General features: G+C 55.5%; 1 protein-coding gene across 1 annotated transcript; it reads right to left on the bottom strand.

Annotated features, from left to right (window-relative positions):
* Nucleotides 1-15,250: 15,250 nt before the first annotated feature.
* Nucleotides 15,251-16,851, bottom strand: POU3F1 (POU class 3 homeobox 1). Its single transcript, XM_072355598.1, has one exon. The coding sequence runs from the start codon at nt 16,829-16,831 to the stop codon at nt 15,707-15,709; it is 1,125 nt and encodes a 374-aa protein (XP_072211699.1). The 5' UTR covers nt 16,832-16,851; the 3' UTR covers nt 15,251-15,706.
* Nucleotides 16,852-17,250: the final 399 nt, after the last annotated feature.

Genomic DNA, 17,250 nt, shown 5'->3' with positions numbered 1-17,250 from the left:
CACGTGCTGATGCCCTAGTGCTCCCAATGGCAGTGATGTGGGGACATGGCCATCCTCCAGAGCGCATTGTCTTCACATGAGGTTCAGCCAAGGTGAGCAGCCCAAGGGCACTGAAGAAAGAAGGGTGGCAGAGCTCCTCACTGCTCAGCACAGCAGGGAGTTGAAAGAGCAGGATGTAAATCAGGAGGCACTAATTGCTGCTCTGCACAGCTGGCCTCCAGCTTCTTCTCCACAGGCTCCCAGCCCACCAGGACACAACTGCTCCTCCCCCCAAGCATGAGCATTACCCCCAACACCTGCATACATTTCCTCCCCCACCAAATCCAGTTACAGAAGGGTTTGGCCAAACACATACCTGCTGCTGCCTCTGCTGGGAGATGAGCATCATGAGAATAAGCCAAGTAAAAAACAGCAAATATTTGCTGGACTTCTATCCCAGCAGCTTTTGGTGCCTTGAGAGCAGGAAGGTGAGCTCTGAGGAAGGAGCCCATTATTTGGTGAAAGCATATTCCCAGACATCCCTAGCTTGGAATACCAAAGAGTGAAACAGTAAGTTAGTGCATATAGATCATCATTTACAGAAGCACAAGCCCTGGTGCACCTTTCTAGGGAAGCTCTAATTTATTATGCATTGTCATTAGCTGCAGCAGGGCCTTCATTAGAGCTAGAGTTAAGGTCTGTTTTGGCTGCCTCATCAGCATCAGTGAACTGCGTCCCTGCGAGGTTTGATACAATTTAATTAACCTAATTAAAAGCTCTGATTGCAGAGATGATTGGGGTAGAGCCAGCAGCAACTGCATATTTATAACGAGCTGGAAGGTGTGGGACTGGAGCCAAATGATATGCATCTCTAATGAGCTGGTGCTATTGAAGTGTGGATTTGGAACACTAACATTTATTTTTGGCAACAATGGCCAGTTTATCTTCATGATAGAAGTGATCACAGCTTGATCTCATGTAGCAGGGAGCTCAACACTGCTCTCCCTGGGCCTCTGCAGCTGAGAAGGGAAGAGACTCCCACCCACACCCCCAGCCCTCTGCCCTCAGTGCACTGCAAACTGCCCCTCGGTGCACACACAGTCCTAACCATGGTCTGGCATCCCTGGTAAGCCAGGTGGGAGATCCCTAGCCCCAAACAGCAAGGTGTCTGTTGTAGCACCCATGGCAGGGGCTCACAGGTTTCTGCAGCCCTGGCTGATTGGGCTGGCAAATACCAACACCTGGCCTCATTCCATCTAATGCTACAGGGAAGGATGTGAACGTCTTTTCTTCTCCCATTTAAAGACAGAGATGGGAATTCCTGCAGCTCTGAGTTGCCCTGGTGCACCTCTGTGTGTCCTGGTGGGGGTCACCCTGTGGATGGCACCCACTGTGATTGTGGGTGTTGCTGCTGAGCCAGCCAGTAGCTTGCCCTGCAAGGAGGGGGCTGGCCTTGTACCCCTGCCCCTGCCTGTCCTTGCCATGGGGTCAGGGTGTGCAGAAGGTGGGTGACAGCTTCAGGACATTCCTCCGCTTGGAAAACTTGATCTGCACTAATTGTGCTGAAAGGAGCCCTTCTGATAACGAGTACGGAATGAAAGCGTAGATAATACAGATCTCCGAGTGCCATTAATCTTTAAAACTGGAACAATAAGTGAAAACACTGCAGGGCATATGAAGCAAGGTGTGATTCACATCTGCTCCTCCGCGGCCGCCGCCTGATTTATTGGTGCGGGGTGACTTTTCTTGTGTGGTTTCAACAGAGTCGTGTTACATAACACTGCACACTGTTTGCTCACCTCCATCAATCACAGCTTCTCCTCTGACCCCCCCCTCTCCCCACCTACTGCAGGAGCACCCAGGAGTCCCCAAGCCCAGCACGGAGCTCAGCCATCCCCAGTGCATCTCACGCCACCAAAGCCTTCCCGCAGTGATAGGATGAGGCTCTTGCTCTCCCCACATCCCCTGCCCCCAGCCATGCCACATCCATCTTCCCGTTTGATGCCTTTCATTCTCAAGCAGCTCTCTTCGGGATCCGTTTCCTTTTATTGAAGTGGTGGGTTTGCTGCAGTGACCTTTCTGCTGGCTCCGAGGGGAGGTGGGCAGCAGCAGTCCCAGGAAGGCACTGACCTGTGGCTTTGAACGAGTTCAAAGCATTGCTTCCCTCTGTCTTTTGGCCATACCCCTCAACAGAGCCCTCAGACAGATTTTCTCCCCCCATGCCTGAGGAAGACATCACCAGAGACGTTTCCCCTTGCAGCCTCTTTAATATTTACGCCGACTTTGTGAGTGGATAATATATTCCGCTTTCTTTAGCCCTCTGAAAGCTGGCATTCCTCCTTGCAATGCAGTTGGAGTTAGTGTCGTATACAGGGCTAAACCCATCCAGGGGATGCAGCTGGTCCTGGACCACAGCTGCTGCCTGCATCCCATCTCATGAAACTGTCCTGGGATAGTCCTGATACGGTCCTGCCCAGTCCTCATCCCCTCTGCAGAGATGGTCCCTGAGGCTCTGAGCTTCATCACTCTGAGCTGCAGTGATGGCAGAGAAGCACAGAGGGAATGATGTCACCAGGAAAATCATGACACGGAAAGACCTCTCCAGTCCTTACCATTTTCACTTGGGCATAAGCATTCTCCTTGGCCTGGTGAACATCTAATCTCCAGCCAGGAGCATCAGCTGCAGGGTTCCATGAGTGTCCTGTGCCTGGCTCCACGTGGCATGGAAAGCCTGCAGGCAAAGTGCAACATCCTGCCCCTACAAATGCCAACAGGCCAAGTGCTCACTGGGACAAAGGAGAGGACAGAACAGAGCCCCAGAGCACCAGCTGTGGTTACTTCACAGGCATAGGGCAGAGCTCTTTGCTTCCTTATGGGAGAGGACAGATCCAGGCCAGGTGTTCCCACTGGGGACACGGATCTGGTCTGAGGTGTCCTTTAGGTGCCCAGTGTGAGACCGGCACGGTGAGGCACACAGCTGCGTGGGGTCACATTTTTTCAGCCCCGTGTTGCCCCAGCAAACAAATGTCCCAGGATGCAGACAATAATGTTTTTATGAGCCTCTAAATTCTAGTCTCAAACGCTCTTTGTAGTGGACTAATAGCCAACACGTGGCCCTTCGTCTCATGCTGAACTTTCGTGGTCCTGCAAGGGAAGAAAAGGCCCTGGTGAGCATTTACACTGAGCACTTTGTTCTCACAGCTTTGTAGAGCAGAGAGAATAATGTATTGAGACTCTCAGCCCGTGCCAGTTTGGCTTCATTTGTCCTTCTGAACTTGCCCTGAGAGATAATGTTTCCTTCTAATCTGCTGCCGTCCACCTACAGCAGGGACCCAGTGAATAATTCTCCCAAACAAGCCTTTATTCTTAAGGCTCTATCTGGCCCTAACCCTTTCTCCCCCTTACAGAGTAATTGTTGTGTTCATTACATGATAATGGCCCGAGCTGTATTCCAGCCCACACTTGCCATGGCCATACAAACAAGGTTCAGGCTGCTCTGCTCTCAGGATAATGCTGCTCATTTGGCATTATCTGAAGGAATGTGCCAGGCATCCAGCAGCAGGCAGCCTGCCTTGTCCTGCGTCAGCACCACCGTCAGATGCAACGCATTGTGCTCCCGCGAGAAACCAACACATCCTCCAAGAGCTGGGGGCTTGATTTTCCTGCACGTGATAATAAATGGCTGCTGCACTCCTATGGGGAAGAGGCACGAGGAAGAGGAAACAGGACTCAGAAAGTCTCTGGTTAATAGAACTAATCTTTTCTGCTCAGGTACTTACGTCACCCTTTCACGATGATAAGCCTCATAAATTGCCCTTTCCATCTGTAGGAGATGGGGAGCTCTTAGGGATGAGTGATGCACACTGCTGCCCAGGAAGGCACTCTGTCACTGGTGCCCCTCTGAGCACATGTGCCCAGAGCAACCTCTGAGCAACCAGTGCCCAGAAAGGCACTGGTAGAAGCTGGATGTCCTCAGTCTATCCTGCAGCCCCTGCAAACCTCCTCCCCAAACACAGCCACTGACCCATCCCAAGGGTGAGATCCTGCCACAGGCAGAGCCACCGCCCCGCGTGGGACAGCCTGTTCCCAGGGTGCTCCAAAAACCTGAGCGGGATCAGCAGTGTCCTTTGTGCATCTTGGGGCTGGGCTGCTGCCAAAATTCCTCTGCACCCACTGCTCCATTCCATGCGTCAATCATTTCTTGGCGAGAAGAGAAGAGTCAGAAGGCGACTTCAGACAGTTCGGTTGCTTTCATTTAAAGGTAAAAGACACACAGTGCACAAGCAGGGGCTGCTCTGCCTGCACAGCAAGCAAGGCTGCTGAACCTTCCTGTTACAAAGGGGAAAGCAGCAGCAAGAGGCAGAGCTGAGTGTTATGGAAGCCCGCAGCATCCCGGTGCTGGCTGGCAGTGCTGGCAGTGGAGCCCTTGGGAACAGAACAGGAAAGTCTGGGTGACTCAGAGCTCCCTGGCATGGGCACAGTGGTTCCAGGTGAGCACAGCCAGGGAGGTGCTCCCAGGCAGGGACCTGGAGCAGTGTGTTAAGGCTGGGAGTGCCTATGGGGATGTAAGGGGCTGTGGGGCACAGCCACCAGCAACAGGTGCACAGGGGGTGAGAGCAAAAGCTGCATGTATTGCTGCTGCAAAAAGGCAAGAGGAACGGACATGAGAACAGAGGAACTTTAATGGCCCAGCTGTTCCTGCAGCCCTGCATGGCCAGTGCACTGCAGGTGGGCTCAGCAAGTGAACAGCCCTGGGACATTGTGCTCTGCCCTGGGGTCAGGAGCACCAGTTGAGGTCAGCAAAGTGCCCCACGGGTTTCCCAGGGCTGAATGCTCCCCATGGCTGAATGCTCCCCATGGCTGAATGCTCCCCACGGCTCTCTGCCTTATTTCTTCTCTTCGCCTCTCCCTCTTGCACAATGACTTTGATCTGCACTGCGGGGGCTCGCTGTGAAAAATTCACGTTCCATGAACGCTGAGCAGCGGCACTCCTGCAACCCCCAGGGACCCTCCTGTGTGAGACAGAAGCACAGCTCCTCACACGTCGGTTCCGGATGGGTTGGGAGTGGTGCCTGCGTGGTGCAGCTGATGGAGAAGCTGTGACAGTGTCCTACCCATCCCAGAGCACCAGGCAGGCGCAGAGTGGGAACTGTCCCCTCTCTGTGCCGCCGGGCATTGGGAGGGAAGGGAAGGGATGCAGCCTGGGGCGGGCACAGCAGGAAGTCAGGCTTGCAGAGCTGGGTGTGGAGCATGTGGGGATGCTTGTCTGGGCTCCCGGAGCATTTTCCAAACACTTTAATTACAGTGATTTATAAGGCAAAAGTGTGGGGGCGAGAGCTTGGGAAAGGCATTAGCAGGTTTGTTCCGAGGCTCTAATCAGGTGAAGGTGATGTGGGGCGGTGGGGGGGAGGCTGCAGAACCTCTCTGCCATGCCAAGGTTGTTCTCACAGCATCCCTGAGACCTCAGTGCAGGATATGCTCTGGTGGGGACCAGCAGCAGGAGTGCCACCAGCAGCCATCCCCTGCACTGCAGAACCTTTTTCGAGCCTCCATCACATTACACACATCCACATGCACGCACTAACACCCCATTCCTGCAGCTTTCTGACCTCAGAACCAAAAGCTCCCAGAGCCACACAGAGTGCTGTGGGGCAGCAGCTCTTGCTTTGAAATCTCCATCCCCCCCCCAGTCTGGTTTGCTCCAAGGAGTCTGTCACTCCTCCAGCACCCCGATTACACCAGAGGAAACAAGAGAAACATCAGGCTGCTGTCCTGGCTGGTGGCACAGCACGCAGCCCAGCCCCAGGCGAGCCATGGGGACGCAGAGTGCTGGGCTGGCAGCTCTGACCCCGAGCTGCCACCGGACATGGCCCCAGCGGGGTGGCCAGAGCCCACATCACCCCTGCTGCATTCCTGTTCCTTGGCCTGCTTTGTGATAAATAACCTTTTCCTGTCCTTTTTGACACTGATGTTTATTGATGGCTGAGATCCCTTGCAGCACCGCGCATCCCGCGGCCGTGGAGCCGGCTCTGCTCAGGCAGGCTGCCCGCAGCCCCTCTAACACGTTGAGCCCAGATGTGTCGGGGTGGCCGTTGGCAGCATCTCCCACTGAAACACACCACAAGGGACAGGGTAAAAAAGAGAGTGCTTTAAATAAACCCACCTCTGCCTCCCAAAGCAGAGCCATCTCTGCAGGCAGTACTGAGCATCCCCAGCTGGGCAGAGCACTGCTGCTGCTGGGCGACAGCCCAACGGCAAAGAGTCCATCCTCAGTCCCAAAGCAGGGTTGCAAATGTCCTCAGGATGCCCCACAGTCACAGCAGCTGCAGGCCAAGGCTCTCCCAACTGGAGCACATCTGCACCAAACCCACACTGTGTTGGGTGCACACCACCCTGCCCCACCCGGGCAGGATTTGCTGATTAAGGGATAAGTAATCACTCTCCAACCCAAAGCTCATGTTATCACTTAATTGAATGCAATTGATTGAGAAGCTAAAAGCAACCCTGGCTTAGAGCGTTGCAGATGGTGCCTGGGAGTAGGGCAGCACACTGAACCCTTAAAAGCATTGGCATCAAGGGCAGACGCAGACTTGCTCTCCTAAACTGTCTCACACATCATTATTTTGAACGGGAACCAGCAGCAGCAGGGCAGCTCCAGGGGAACATTACTTATCGTGCCTGAAGCCTGCACAAACAACCTCTTATTCTTGCCCCCTCTGCCCCCGGTGGGCGGGATGTGCTCCCACGGAGAGTTCAAGGGAAGGAAGTGTGCATCTGCGGGGCGATGTGGGGGCAGCTGGCTCTGAAGGGCTCTGAGCACGAGCCCAGAGTGTGGGCATGGAGCCCAAGAGCCCTGCTGCCCCAGTACCAGGGAGATGTGGGATCAGCCCCATCAGAACCAGCCCCTGCTGGGCCCCTCAAAGCATGGGGAGCTGAGATGCAGGAGTGGGGCATTTCTGCATTGTAAGCAGTGTCTCTGCTTGTGCAAATGAGCGTGCATGCACTGAGCCTGGTGGCAGAACACCACAGGACACCTCACCTGATGTTGCTTTCACCACTGCTGCCTGGGTGTGCTCAACGTTTCGCTCACCTTGTGCTCGTCTTTCCCCTTCGGTTGTGTTTCTCATGCAGTCGGTGCTAGCAGCTCTGCAGAAGGAGGCGCATACTTTATTAACTCAGCTACTTTCTTCCCCGCTAATTAAAATCAAACTTCAGCTGCATATTTTGCAGCTATAAAGCAACCTGCTTTCCTGCTCTTCTCTGTGAAACCTCCATTAGAAGCAATTTTATCTACCTGCTGAGCTAAGCACGGTGCAGTCCTATGGGAATGGAGGTGTCCAAGGACCCATCTGACCGGAGCCCCCTGAACCCAAGGCTCCAACCTTAGGTCTGTGCCAGGTTGGGGTCAGGTTCTGCAGGCTCAGAGGAAGAGCATCAGCACACCATCCACACAGCTCATTGTGCTGCTGGCTTGGAACAGCATGAGCCTCTCTATACAGGGGCTGGGGTGTAGGGGGTGCCAATGGCAACCTTCACTCCACATCCCCGAATGAAGCCATTGCATGGGGGTTTTCTTCCATAGGAAGGGATGGAGTTTCTGCAAAAAGCTGTGACTTCCCCCATGACCCTCGTGCTGGTGCTGGCAGGCGCCATGTTGGAAGCAGTACATCATCAATGGAAGGTACCTAATGATATATTGCCCTAATACATCACCATAGCAACAGGGCTCTAATAATGTATTATTCTAATGCGTTACCCAAGCACACGTTCCTCCTGATGATGTATGGCCGGGATCACCGCGCTCCGCCAAGTCCAGATGCAGTGCAGCTCCCCTGGGTGCCATATGCTGTCCCATAGCAGTGCCACCACCACATGGATACACCGAGCTGGGGGTTCAGGGAGGGACACCTCAGTGGGATGGGAGCTGCTGGGTGCTGGTGTCACCTTGCATGGTGAGGCACAGCAGAGGTTTCTCTCCCACCCTTGTAGGCACCGCTGGATGGAGGTGGTGATGGGCTGAGCTCACCTGGACTGCCACTGATGTGTCCCCAGAGTGACAGCACAGCTGCCATGCGTTCCATCCTGGCACTTGGGGAGTTCAGCGTGGAGATGCCAGCAGTCGTTTGCTCCTCCAGCCCCATCCAAGGTAGCACGGCCTTGGGCTCGCTCCTTCAACAAGGAAAATGCCAGCTGGAATTCTCCTGCCACCCTTCACAGTGACAGCATTGTTCCCAATTCACACTATCTTTTTTGACCATTCAAATGCCATTCATTCAGCCACCCCGATGCGTAGGACAGTTATCTGAAATGTTTTCCCAAACAGCGTAGTGACTATAGAGCAACAATTCATGGAATTGCTCGGGGACATCTGCACAGAGCAGGGCTGAATGCACTCTGTGTGGAGCCTGGATTCCACTGCCATGGCTGAATGAAGGACAGGAGGAACTGCTTCAGCAGAGCCGTTCCACGCTGAGCTCCCAGCAGAGCCATCTGATCAACACAAGGAAGGCTGCATCGTGCTCCCTCTGCTCTGCTCGCTGTGCTGGGACTGCAGGCGAAGCCCTTGCAGAAGCCCCTGGAGAGTGAAAGCTAATTAGCGGCTTAACGCTAATTACAGCTATGGCTTATTCATCCTCGGTCATAAAAGGAGCAGCAGCACTGCCTGCAGCAAGCGGAGTAAGGATGCTCTGGGGATACAGAGAGCCCCACATAGGGCTGTGTGTCCCCCTACCAGCCCCACAGATGAGAAGCAGAAGGGAAAACGTGGCCTGAGAGCAGCAAGGGGACAACATGCTCCAAGCTGCTGTTCCATATGGTGTGAGGCAGATGTGGGGTCAGCTAAAGCCAGACTGGGACATGGGAACAGCACAGAAATGGGCACTTTGGACACCCAGACCTGGGGTGCCCTGAGCATCCCACCCAGGAGCCATCTCACCCAGCATAGGCCATGGGGTGGCTCATGGCCATTCCCTGCTGAGGGTGCAGGAGCTCTCCCTGTGCCATGGAGCGCCTGCACAGCCTCCAGCATTTCAGGGGGACAGCAGTGACAAATTGCAGCATCTGCAGCACAGAAAAAAGGGAAACAGAGGGACCAAAGGGGAAATGATTGCATTATCGATAGAGCTTCCAGTAGCTGATGGATGAGAACACCCAAATGACAGCTTAAGGTTTCGGGAGAAGCCTTTCAAACAGCACAGTGAGGGCAAAGCTGGGATTAATCAGAGCTCCTGAGGGAGTCCTGCAGGGATGTGCACTCACTGTGCCACGCTGCACTTCTTTTCCTTGTCCTCATGGGGTCAGAAAGAACCCCTGGAGATGCACACAGTGACACACGGCCAAATTCCTGACACTTGCACCACTTGAATCTGTTCTCAATGGTTTCCAGAGTCACCAGAATTAAAAGTAGAGAACATCACCTTCTAATCTGGAGAGCTGGGTTTACAGAGCACCAGCCAGCCCTGTTCTAAGGAAATGGGAATATCCCCTAAGCACGGCAGTAGGGGCAGCCATAGCCCTACGGTGCCATATGTTGGGCACAGCCCTGAAAGTCAGCAGGCAGCTCTGTGCTGGGATCTGGCACAGCTCCAGTCTGGGGTTCCAAGGGAGAATTTGTAGATTGAATGTTAATGAATATTAGTGCTGTTATCTGGAAAGGCTGTGCTGACTTTACTCTGCTGCCAATTGCAAACTGTGATGTTTTTTTTTTCCCCTCCCTCCTGTAACTGATAGCAATTCCAGCACAACTGATGATTCCAGAAAGGCAACCAAAGGTGGATGGGAACAAGTGACCCCCATCACACCCAGCCCTAACACTTCCAATAACATTCGCTCTGAGATCTTCATTGCCTGGATCCCATCTGCCTTTCCTTTTGCAAACTCATTGTGCCCCATAACCACCCCCAGCCCTGCTACCATGGAGGGTCAGGAGCATCAATAGGATATCTAACTGCATTAATCACGCCATAGCTCTGAGAGGAAAGAGGCAGGCAGGGACTGCTATGAATGCAGAAGCGCCATAAAGCCATCCCCAGTGCATGGGATGAGGCTCTGCTGGTGGAGCAGAAGGGTGCTGCAGCCACCCCAAGGGGACCCCCATCCTCCCCCACCACAGCATCCCACTGTGATTTATGTGGCACTTGTGCAATTGATGTGCTTTGTGCCTGGGGACAGCTAAATGGTAGCTCTGTCATTAGTTTAAGCAGAGGTTAAAGGTGATCAATAACAAGGGTTTCATGCCCAATTGATCACCCCTTGCTATTTATTTCTGGCTTTTTGCTTTCCATCCCGTTCTGCTTTTAGAAATAGTAATTAAAGACATAAGAAGCGTTCAGCTAAGCGGAATATCAAACACTCCTGGTATCGATCCCATTCTCTCCCTCTCAGTGCTGTTGCCCCGCACCCATCCCTGGCAGCAGCTGGAGGTTGTGGGCACTGAGATGGGCTGCATTCCATGGAGCTGGTCCAGTCACCAGGTCCCTGCAGCACCCAGATGCAGCCCCATGCTGCACCCCAGCACCCAAATACAGCATTCAGAGGCGACCTCCGGAGGAGAGATGAGCACATGGGATCTGCTATCTGCACTGGAAAGAAACAGCTGAGATTGTAACGCAGCACTGGATCAGCAAAAGCAACTCGGTGATGTTGGGAAGGGTTTTGGGTCGTGTGCTTCTGGGTTGCAGCCGACAGACCTGGTGAGGAGATGCTGGGTTGTGGGACAGGGCTGCTGCTGAGCCCTGCAGCCAGAGCAGCCCCATAACCTGAAGGAGCAAAGGAGTGAGAGCCAACAATGGGATGCTTCCAGAGCTGGGAAGCACATTTCTTCAGCTCACCAAGTTATGAGCCAAGTTCTCATTGGAAAAGTAAATTGCGCGCTGCTGCTGAGTCAATGAAGTCATGTTAGGAAAACAAAATGCTAAGAGTCTATCAGGAGCAAAGCCCCTTTGTGCTGCAATGCCCATGAATGAGAACACAGCACTCCCACCTACCTCTGCTCCACACAGGGCAGAAGGGACTGAGGGGACCCAGCACTGCGACCGCCTGAAGTGGATGCAGGAGATGCTCCCTGGGAGGGCAGCAGGATTCCTCGGTGCAGCACTGTGCAGTGATTCCAGCTCTGCAATTATGTTTCAAGAAAGACAAAGCAGAAATCCCCCACTCTACAGGAATGGAAGCCCCAGCAGTTCCCCTGGCTCTGCAGCAACTAGGGCCCTTTGCGCTCCGGAGAGCTCACCTTTGTGACTTAACATTTATGACACCACGGAGATTAATAGCACCAGAAGAAAGCATTTCTTGTCCACAGGGAAGCAAGCAGGAGAACCACGAGTAAAGTCCCACAGCTCCAGCGTGGTCTGGAGGAAAGTGTGCTGCTGCCACCACCGTACCGCTGCCCTCACTATGGCAGTTCCCAGTCTGAAAAGCCATCCCATCCCTACCTCGGTTTGTCTTAAAATTAACCGTAAAAACCTTCTCCATTTGCAAACCAGACGTATATGCAATTAAAGACAGCTGATGCAGCGATCAGACTCTACGAAACCAACATGTTTGCTGCAAATACGGGAAGGAAAACTCCGCTCTGATCTCCCAGAGTTGCAGCCAGCTGCAGATTTAAAGCTCAGCATCACCTGAAAGCTGAGCGGTACAATATGCAGGGCTGGAAGTGAGAGAAAAACCACCAGATGAATTTCCATATGAAGAAATACACAAAGAAATGAAAAAGGGAATGGAAGAAATGAAGAAGGGTCACAAGGCTTCAGCCCCCAGCAGCCCTCCTAAGCACGGGGACAGAGCAACCAGACTGGAAACACCGCAGAAAGATGCTGCACCGTGTGAGCACTGACTACGGTCCTTTTGGGCCTTATAAGGAATAAAAAGCAAAGAGAGCTGGAGGTCAGAAGTGAGAAGGTGATCAGGAATGGGCTGACCTGCTCCAAAAAGAGCAACAACGAGAAGAATTAATAAAAATAGTTTGAAAGTTTGGCCCGGACAGCACTCCCCTCTACATCAGCTGCTAGCAGGTGCAAAGCCAAGGCTTAACAGCCCTTCCCTGCACAGCTGTAAGCAAGCAGTCCCTGCTTAGCCCAGCCAACAGCAGCAGCATGGCACTGAGTGGTGGGAGATACCCACGAGCTCTGTGCCATTGCATCACCACCCTCCTTCACAGCCCCCATCTCCCACTGCCAGGAGACACCGGGGCTCATTAGCCCTAATTAAAAGGAAGGGAAACTTTCATGGGTGAGTTCACTTGGACCCCAAAAGCAGATGCCCGCTGTGGGTGTGCTGCGTGCATCACTGCAGCGGGTGAGAGCTGCATGCAGCAGCAATGGGAGCGATGCCGAGTGCCCCGTGCAGCAGCTCTGCAGCGCTCTGTGGGGTTTGCATGAAGGATTTAACGAGCTCTGCATTTCGCCACTTAAACACACATATAAAACAAGTGATGCTGAGCAGCTCCAGCCAAACAACAGCAGCACTGGCACTCAATTAAAACACATGCAAACAACGGCGGTGTTAGCATAGGATTAACATATCTGCTCAACCGGATGGTGCTGAATCTCCTTGTAGGAGAGCAGGGTTGGGAGGGCTGGGAATGGGCAAGGTGCTAACAGCAATGCTCCCAACTTGCATGCAAATCAACGACAGTTTCTGCCACTGCAATGAAGGGCTGCGGGCACAGCAGGTGCTGAGCAGGATGAGCACAAGACCTGGCTCTGCTGGAAGGATGAAGGGACACAGCATCAGTAGTTCCATGTAACCCAGCCTGGAGAGGCACACTGCTGCAGGACAAGCACACCCCGGTGCTCTCCCAGTGGTAGCGGTCACGTTCTAAGGTAGGAAATCATAGAAGTGAGTTGGATATGGGCACCACACAGCCTCCTCCCAAGCACAGAGAAAGCTGAGCAGCACCCCTCTGCCTTTGCCTATTAAAAAATAAAGATTATTTGGAAAAAAAAACAAATGATGGCTTGCTGAATATTGCTCACCTTACAGAAATAAGCAATTCCCTCCTATTGCCAACAGCCAACATAAAACGGAGCCATGCATGGACAGCATGGTCACGCTGCCCAGCCCTGTTCTGTGCACCAAGAGCTCCGTGCCATGCAGTGCCTGTGCTCAGAGCAGCCCCAGCTCTGGGGTGCACAGAACTGCCCCCTTCCCATATCTGCACTCCATACACTGAATGTTTTGCTGAGTTCATTGGCGCATTGCTCAGCGCTTCTGCTTCTCCTTCACGTACCAACACCATCCCGTGCTCCTGTACCCAACTCTGATACAACCACATCAGCACACGCTCCCACTTGAGGAAAACAAACAAATGGAAGAAAGTCAAACAAAACAACGCAGTAACCATCCCTGCAGTAATCGCCATTTAATCCCTGACCAAGAAGACAACAAAACCTCAGCCAGGCGACCCTCGGGGGGGGGATGCACTGCTTTGCAACACAGCTGAGCGCCGCAGAAATCAGATGCACGGAGCAGGGTTTCTCTTTGCACAGGAGGGCTCACACAGCAGCGCTGCCGGCGCCTGATCCAAGCTGACACCACACAACCCAGGGCCACGCACCCTGCCAGTGCATCTCATCCATTACAGCAATGCAATGTGAGCGCTGCTGCCCCTTTCTTCCCCAGCAAAGGGGCTGCTTGCCAGCCGCGCTGCCTCAGAGGGCAGAAGATGCTGCAGTGGCTCCTGGTATGGGAAAGCGGCACAGTTAAGCGCTCGGTGCAAACAAGAGTTGCTGTTTGAAGAAGTAAAAAACCTCTCCTTTCGCCGGTTCGTTTCCCCTTTGTTTCCTCCTCCCTGGAGAGCCCTGAGGAAGGCAGCAGAGCTGCAGCGGAGCACAATGCTACGTGTGTGCGAGACGCACAAAAGAACAGAGAGGAGAGAGCGCAGAGTTGATCATCAGTTTAAACTCTTCTATGACACATTGACTCAAACTCCTGTTCCCAAGAATTCACCACCACACTCCTCTACATTTTTAAAGCAGAACACACGATCTCAACCACCACATTTCCTCCTTTCTAAACTGCAGCACGCATTCAGCTAATACAGAGCAATTCGATAAGCACAGCAAAACTGCTGGAACCCAGGACCTTATTGCCCAACCAATCTGTGCTTTGAAATCAAGTCGTGCCTGTAAGAGAAGGCACCTCAACCCACATCACACCTGAAAACACACAGCCCCACACCTGAGCCCGGATGCTTTCCATCCAGGGGAAGCCAGCACTGCCCCACGCTGCAGCACTCCCAGCCCAGCAACACATTGAGAGCCGCTCCAATGTGCAGCAAAACCACCTTTCCAAGTGACTTTATTTTAAAGTCTCAGAAAACCACTTGCTGGAATTTGGGATGAGCAACGCCGTGATATTCTTGTATCTGCAAACACAGAGATGTTGGGAACGGGGTAATTTATAATGTGAATATTGCCAACGTGTCGTTGCTTTGGGAAGCACTGCACGCATACGCGGCCCAAAGGCACAACAATAACATCAAGCTGCAATAAATGCAAGAGTTCTCATGCACGAGTCTCTGAGCATAAGTTACATTTAATATACAAAAATACATGTACCAAATTTACCTGCCTACCCCCAGAATATCCCCTTTTTATCCCTAGAAAATCTGAAGCTGATGGCTGATGGAATTGGTGCCCAGACTCCAGCAGGGCCAGCAGTGCCACGCCAAGAGCTGAGACCACGGGAAGTCCTCAGCCAAATTAAAAGGAAATCAGACTCTTTACCCCCAGCTCTCAACCGTGCATCCGAGCAGCGGATCCGAGCAGCGCAGGCACACGTGGCACAGTTCACTCCACACAAAACACCGCAGGACCCGAAGGACACGCGGCGGCAGCTGCAGTCCCCGCGGTGCTGGAAGAGAAGAGCGTTAGGAGATAGGGTCGGTCCTTCTATAAAGAACGGCAGAACTCAGTTTGCAGCCTTCCCTGTGGCAACGGCGACCCACCGGGGGCACGAAGCCGTGAGAATCGGGGACCAGCAGAACAACCTCGGAGCAATAACTAAGAACCAAACAACGCGGCGTCTTGAGCTCTGCCGACGGACGTCCTCTTTTCTACTCATGCTGCAAAGCAGAAGTTCGGCGCAACGTTAACGAACTCGGGGCACAGCGGGACGCTCCTCCGGCGCTCCCGGGGTGAGACCGAACGGCCGAGGGGGAGCGCAGCGGGGTGGGATGCACGATGGACCCCGGCCCGGGACCGCCCCGCTCCCGAAAGACGACACGAGACCGGTTCCTGGGTAAATGATTTATGTAAGTAATAAAATATTTACTATAACATAAATAGAAACGTACCCTCGCAGTCTACATTGGTTTTGCAATAAAGATACAAACGAAAACAAAAAAAAAAACCAAAACAAAAACCGAAACCAAAGGGGAAAGGTGGGGGGGTGAGGGGGGCGAACCGAACCGAACCTACCAACGGGAGGGAGAGAGCTCCGCGCACGGTTAGAAAATAAATAGAAAGGGGCCGGGACGGGCAGCGCCGCATCCTACGGCCGGGCCGGAGCCGGGGGCCCCGCGGGAGGGAATAAATTAGAGATCGCAAACCTTTGGCTACTTCTGCTGCGGCCGCGAGCGGCTCCGGCGCCCGAATAAATAGGGCTGGGGAGGGCGGCCGGGCCGGGCCAGTCCGAGGAAGAAAGGAAGGAAGGAACCGGGGCGCGTCCCGCCGCCCGCGCCCGCTCCGCCGCCGCCGTCGGGGCCCAGCGGCGGGGCCGGCGGTCACGGCACGGCGCCGGGCAGCGCGTGGTGCAGCGGCGAAGTGTCCGCCTGTGCGTAAACGTCCTCCATGGGCGGGTGCGGGAGCCCGGCCGGCGTCATGCGCTTCTCCTTCTGCCGTCGGTTGCAGAACCAGACCCGCACAACCTCCTTCTCCAGCTGCAGGGAGTCCGCCAGGGAGGTGATCTCGTGCGCCGAGGGCTTGGGGCACTTGAGGAAGTGGTTCTCCAGGGCGCCCTTGACGCCCACCTCGATGGAGGTGCGCTTCTTGCGCTTCCTGCCCTGCGCCGCGATCTTGTCCAGGTTGGTGGGGCTGCCCGTGCTGGAGTCCGTCTCCTCCAGCCACTTGTTGAGCAGAGGCTTCAGCTTGCACATGTTCTTGAAGCTCAGCTGCAGCGCCTCGAAGCGGCAGATCGTGGTCTGCGAGAAGACGTTCCCGTAGAGGGTACCGAGCGCCAGCCCCACGTCGGCCTGCGTGAAGCCCAGCTTGATCCGCCGCTGCTTGAACTGCTTGGCGAACTGCTCCAGGTCGTCGGAGCTCGGCGCGTCCTCGTCCGACGGTTCGGGCGGCCCCAGCGGCGGCGGCGGGGAGGCCGCCAGCTCGTGGCCCGCCGCCTCCTCGGCGCCCAGCGGGTCGCGCAGCCCGTGCCCGTGGTGCAGCGCGGGGCCGGGCGGGCCCAGCATCCCGTTGAGGCCGCCGTACGGCTGCCCGTAAAGCAGCGGCTGCCCCGACGGCGGCGACATGGGGGGCAGGTGGGGGGGCGGCCCCGCTCCCTGCGCCCAGCCGCCGGCCTGCGGCACCAGGTGCGGCCGCGGGTGGAAGGCTGCGGCGGGGGGCAGCTCCTCGCGGGGTCCTCCCGGGCCGCCCTTCCCGTGCTCGGCCGCCGGCGGGAGGTGCGCACCGCCTCCTCCTCCGCCGCCGCTCCCCCAGTCCGTGCCGGCGCTGGGCAGCCACTGGTGGTGCGCCAACCCGACGGCGTGCCCGGCGGCGGCAGGGGCCAGGCCCTGCAGGTACTCGTGGTGCATCATCTTCTGCACCTCGCGGTACGTGGTGCCCTGATGCAGCCGGTCGCCGTCGGGGTGCAGCAGCGCGGCGGAGCGCGGCAGGTACTGCGCGGCGGCGGCCATGGCCGTCTGCGGGACGCGGCGCCGCGCCGCGCTTTAGAGCCCCGCGCCCGGCTGCCGCGCCGCCGCGCTCCCGACACGCCCCCGCCCCCCATTGGCTCGCCCGCCGCCACCGCCGGCCCGCGCCGCTTCGCCATTGGACGCCGCCGGCTCGGGGCGCCGCCCAGCGCTCGCTTTTGCCATTGGCTGCGGGTGGGCCAATGCCGCCGCGGGATTGGACGGGGATGCGCTCGGCGGGGCGGCCCGCGTGCGGCCGGCGGCGAGGAGGGCGCCGATTGGAGGAGGGAGCTTCATTCATGCCGGGCGGCGGGCGGCCACGTGGGCCGGGCGCGGGCGAGGGGCGCGGTGGCGGGAGAGGAGCACGTGGGCGGGACGGTGCGGCGGGACGGTGCGGCGGTGTGTGGCACAGTGCGGTCCAGTGT

Source organism: Excalfactoria chinensis, chromosome 22 (genome assembly GCF_039878825.1).
Source record: "Excalfactoria chinensis isolate bCotChi1 chromosome 22, bCotChi1.hap2, whole genome shotgun sequence".
Classification (NCBI taxonomy): domain Eukaryota; kingdom Metazoa; phylum Chordata; class Aves; order Galliformes; family Phasianidae; genus Excalfactoria; species Excalfactoria chinensis.
Note: the sequence above shows the minus strand (reverse complement) of the source record. Positions and strands in the feature narration are given on the sequence as shown.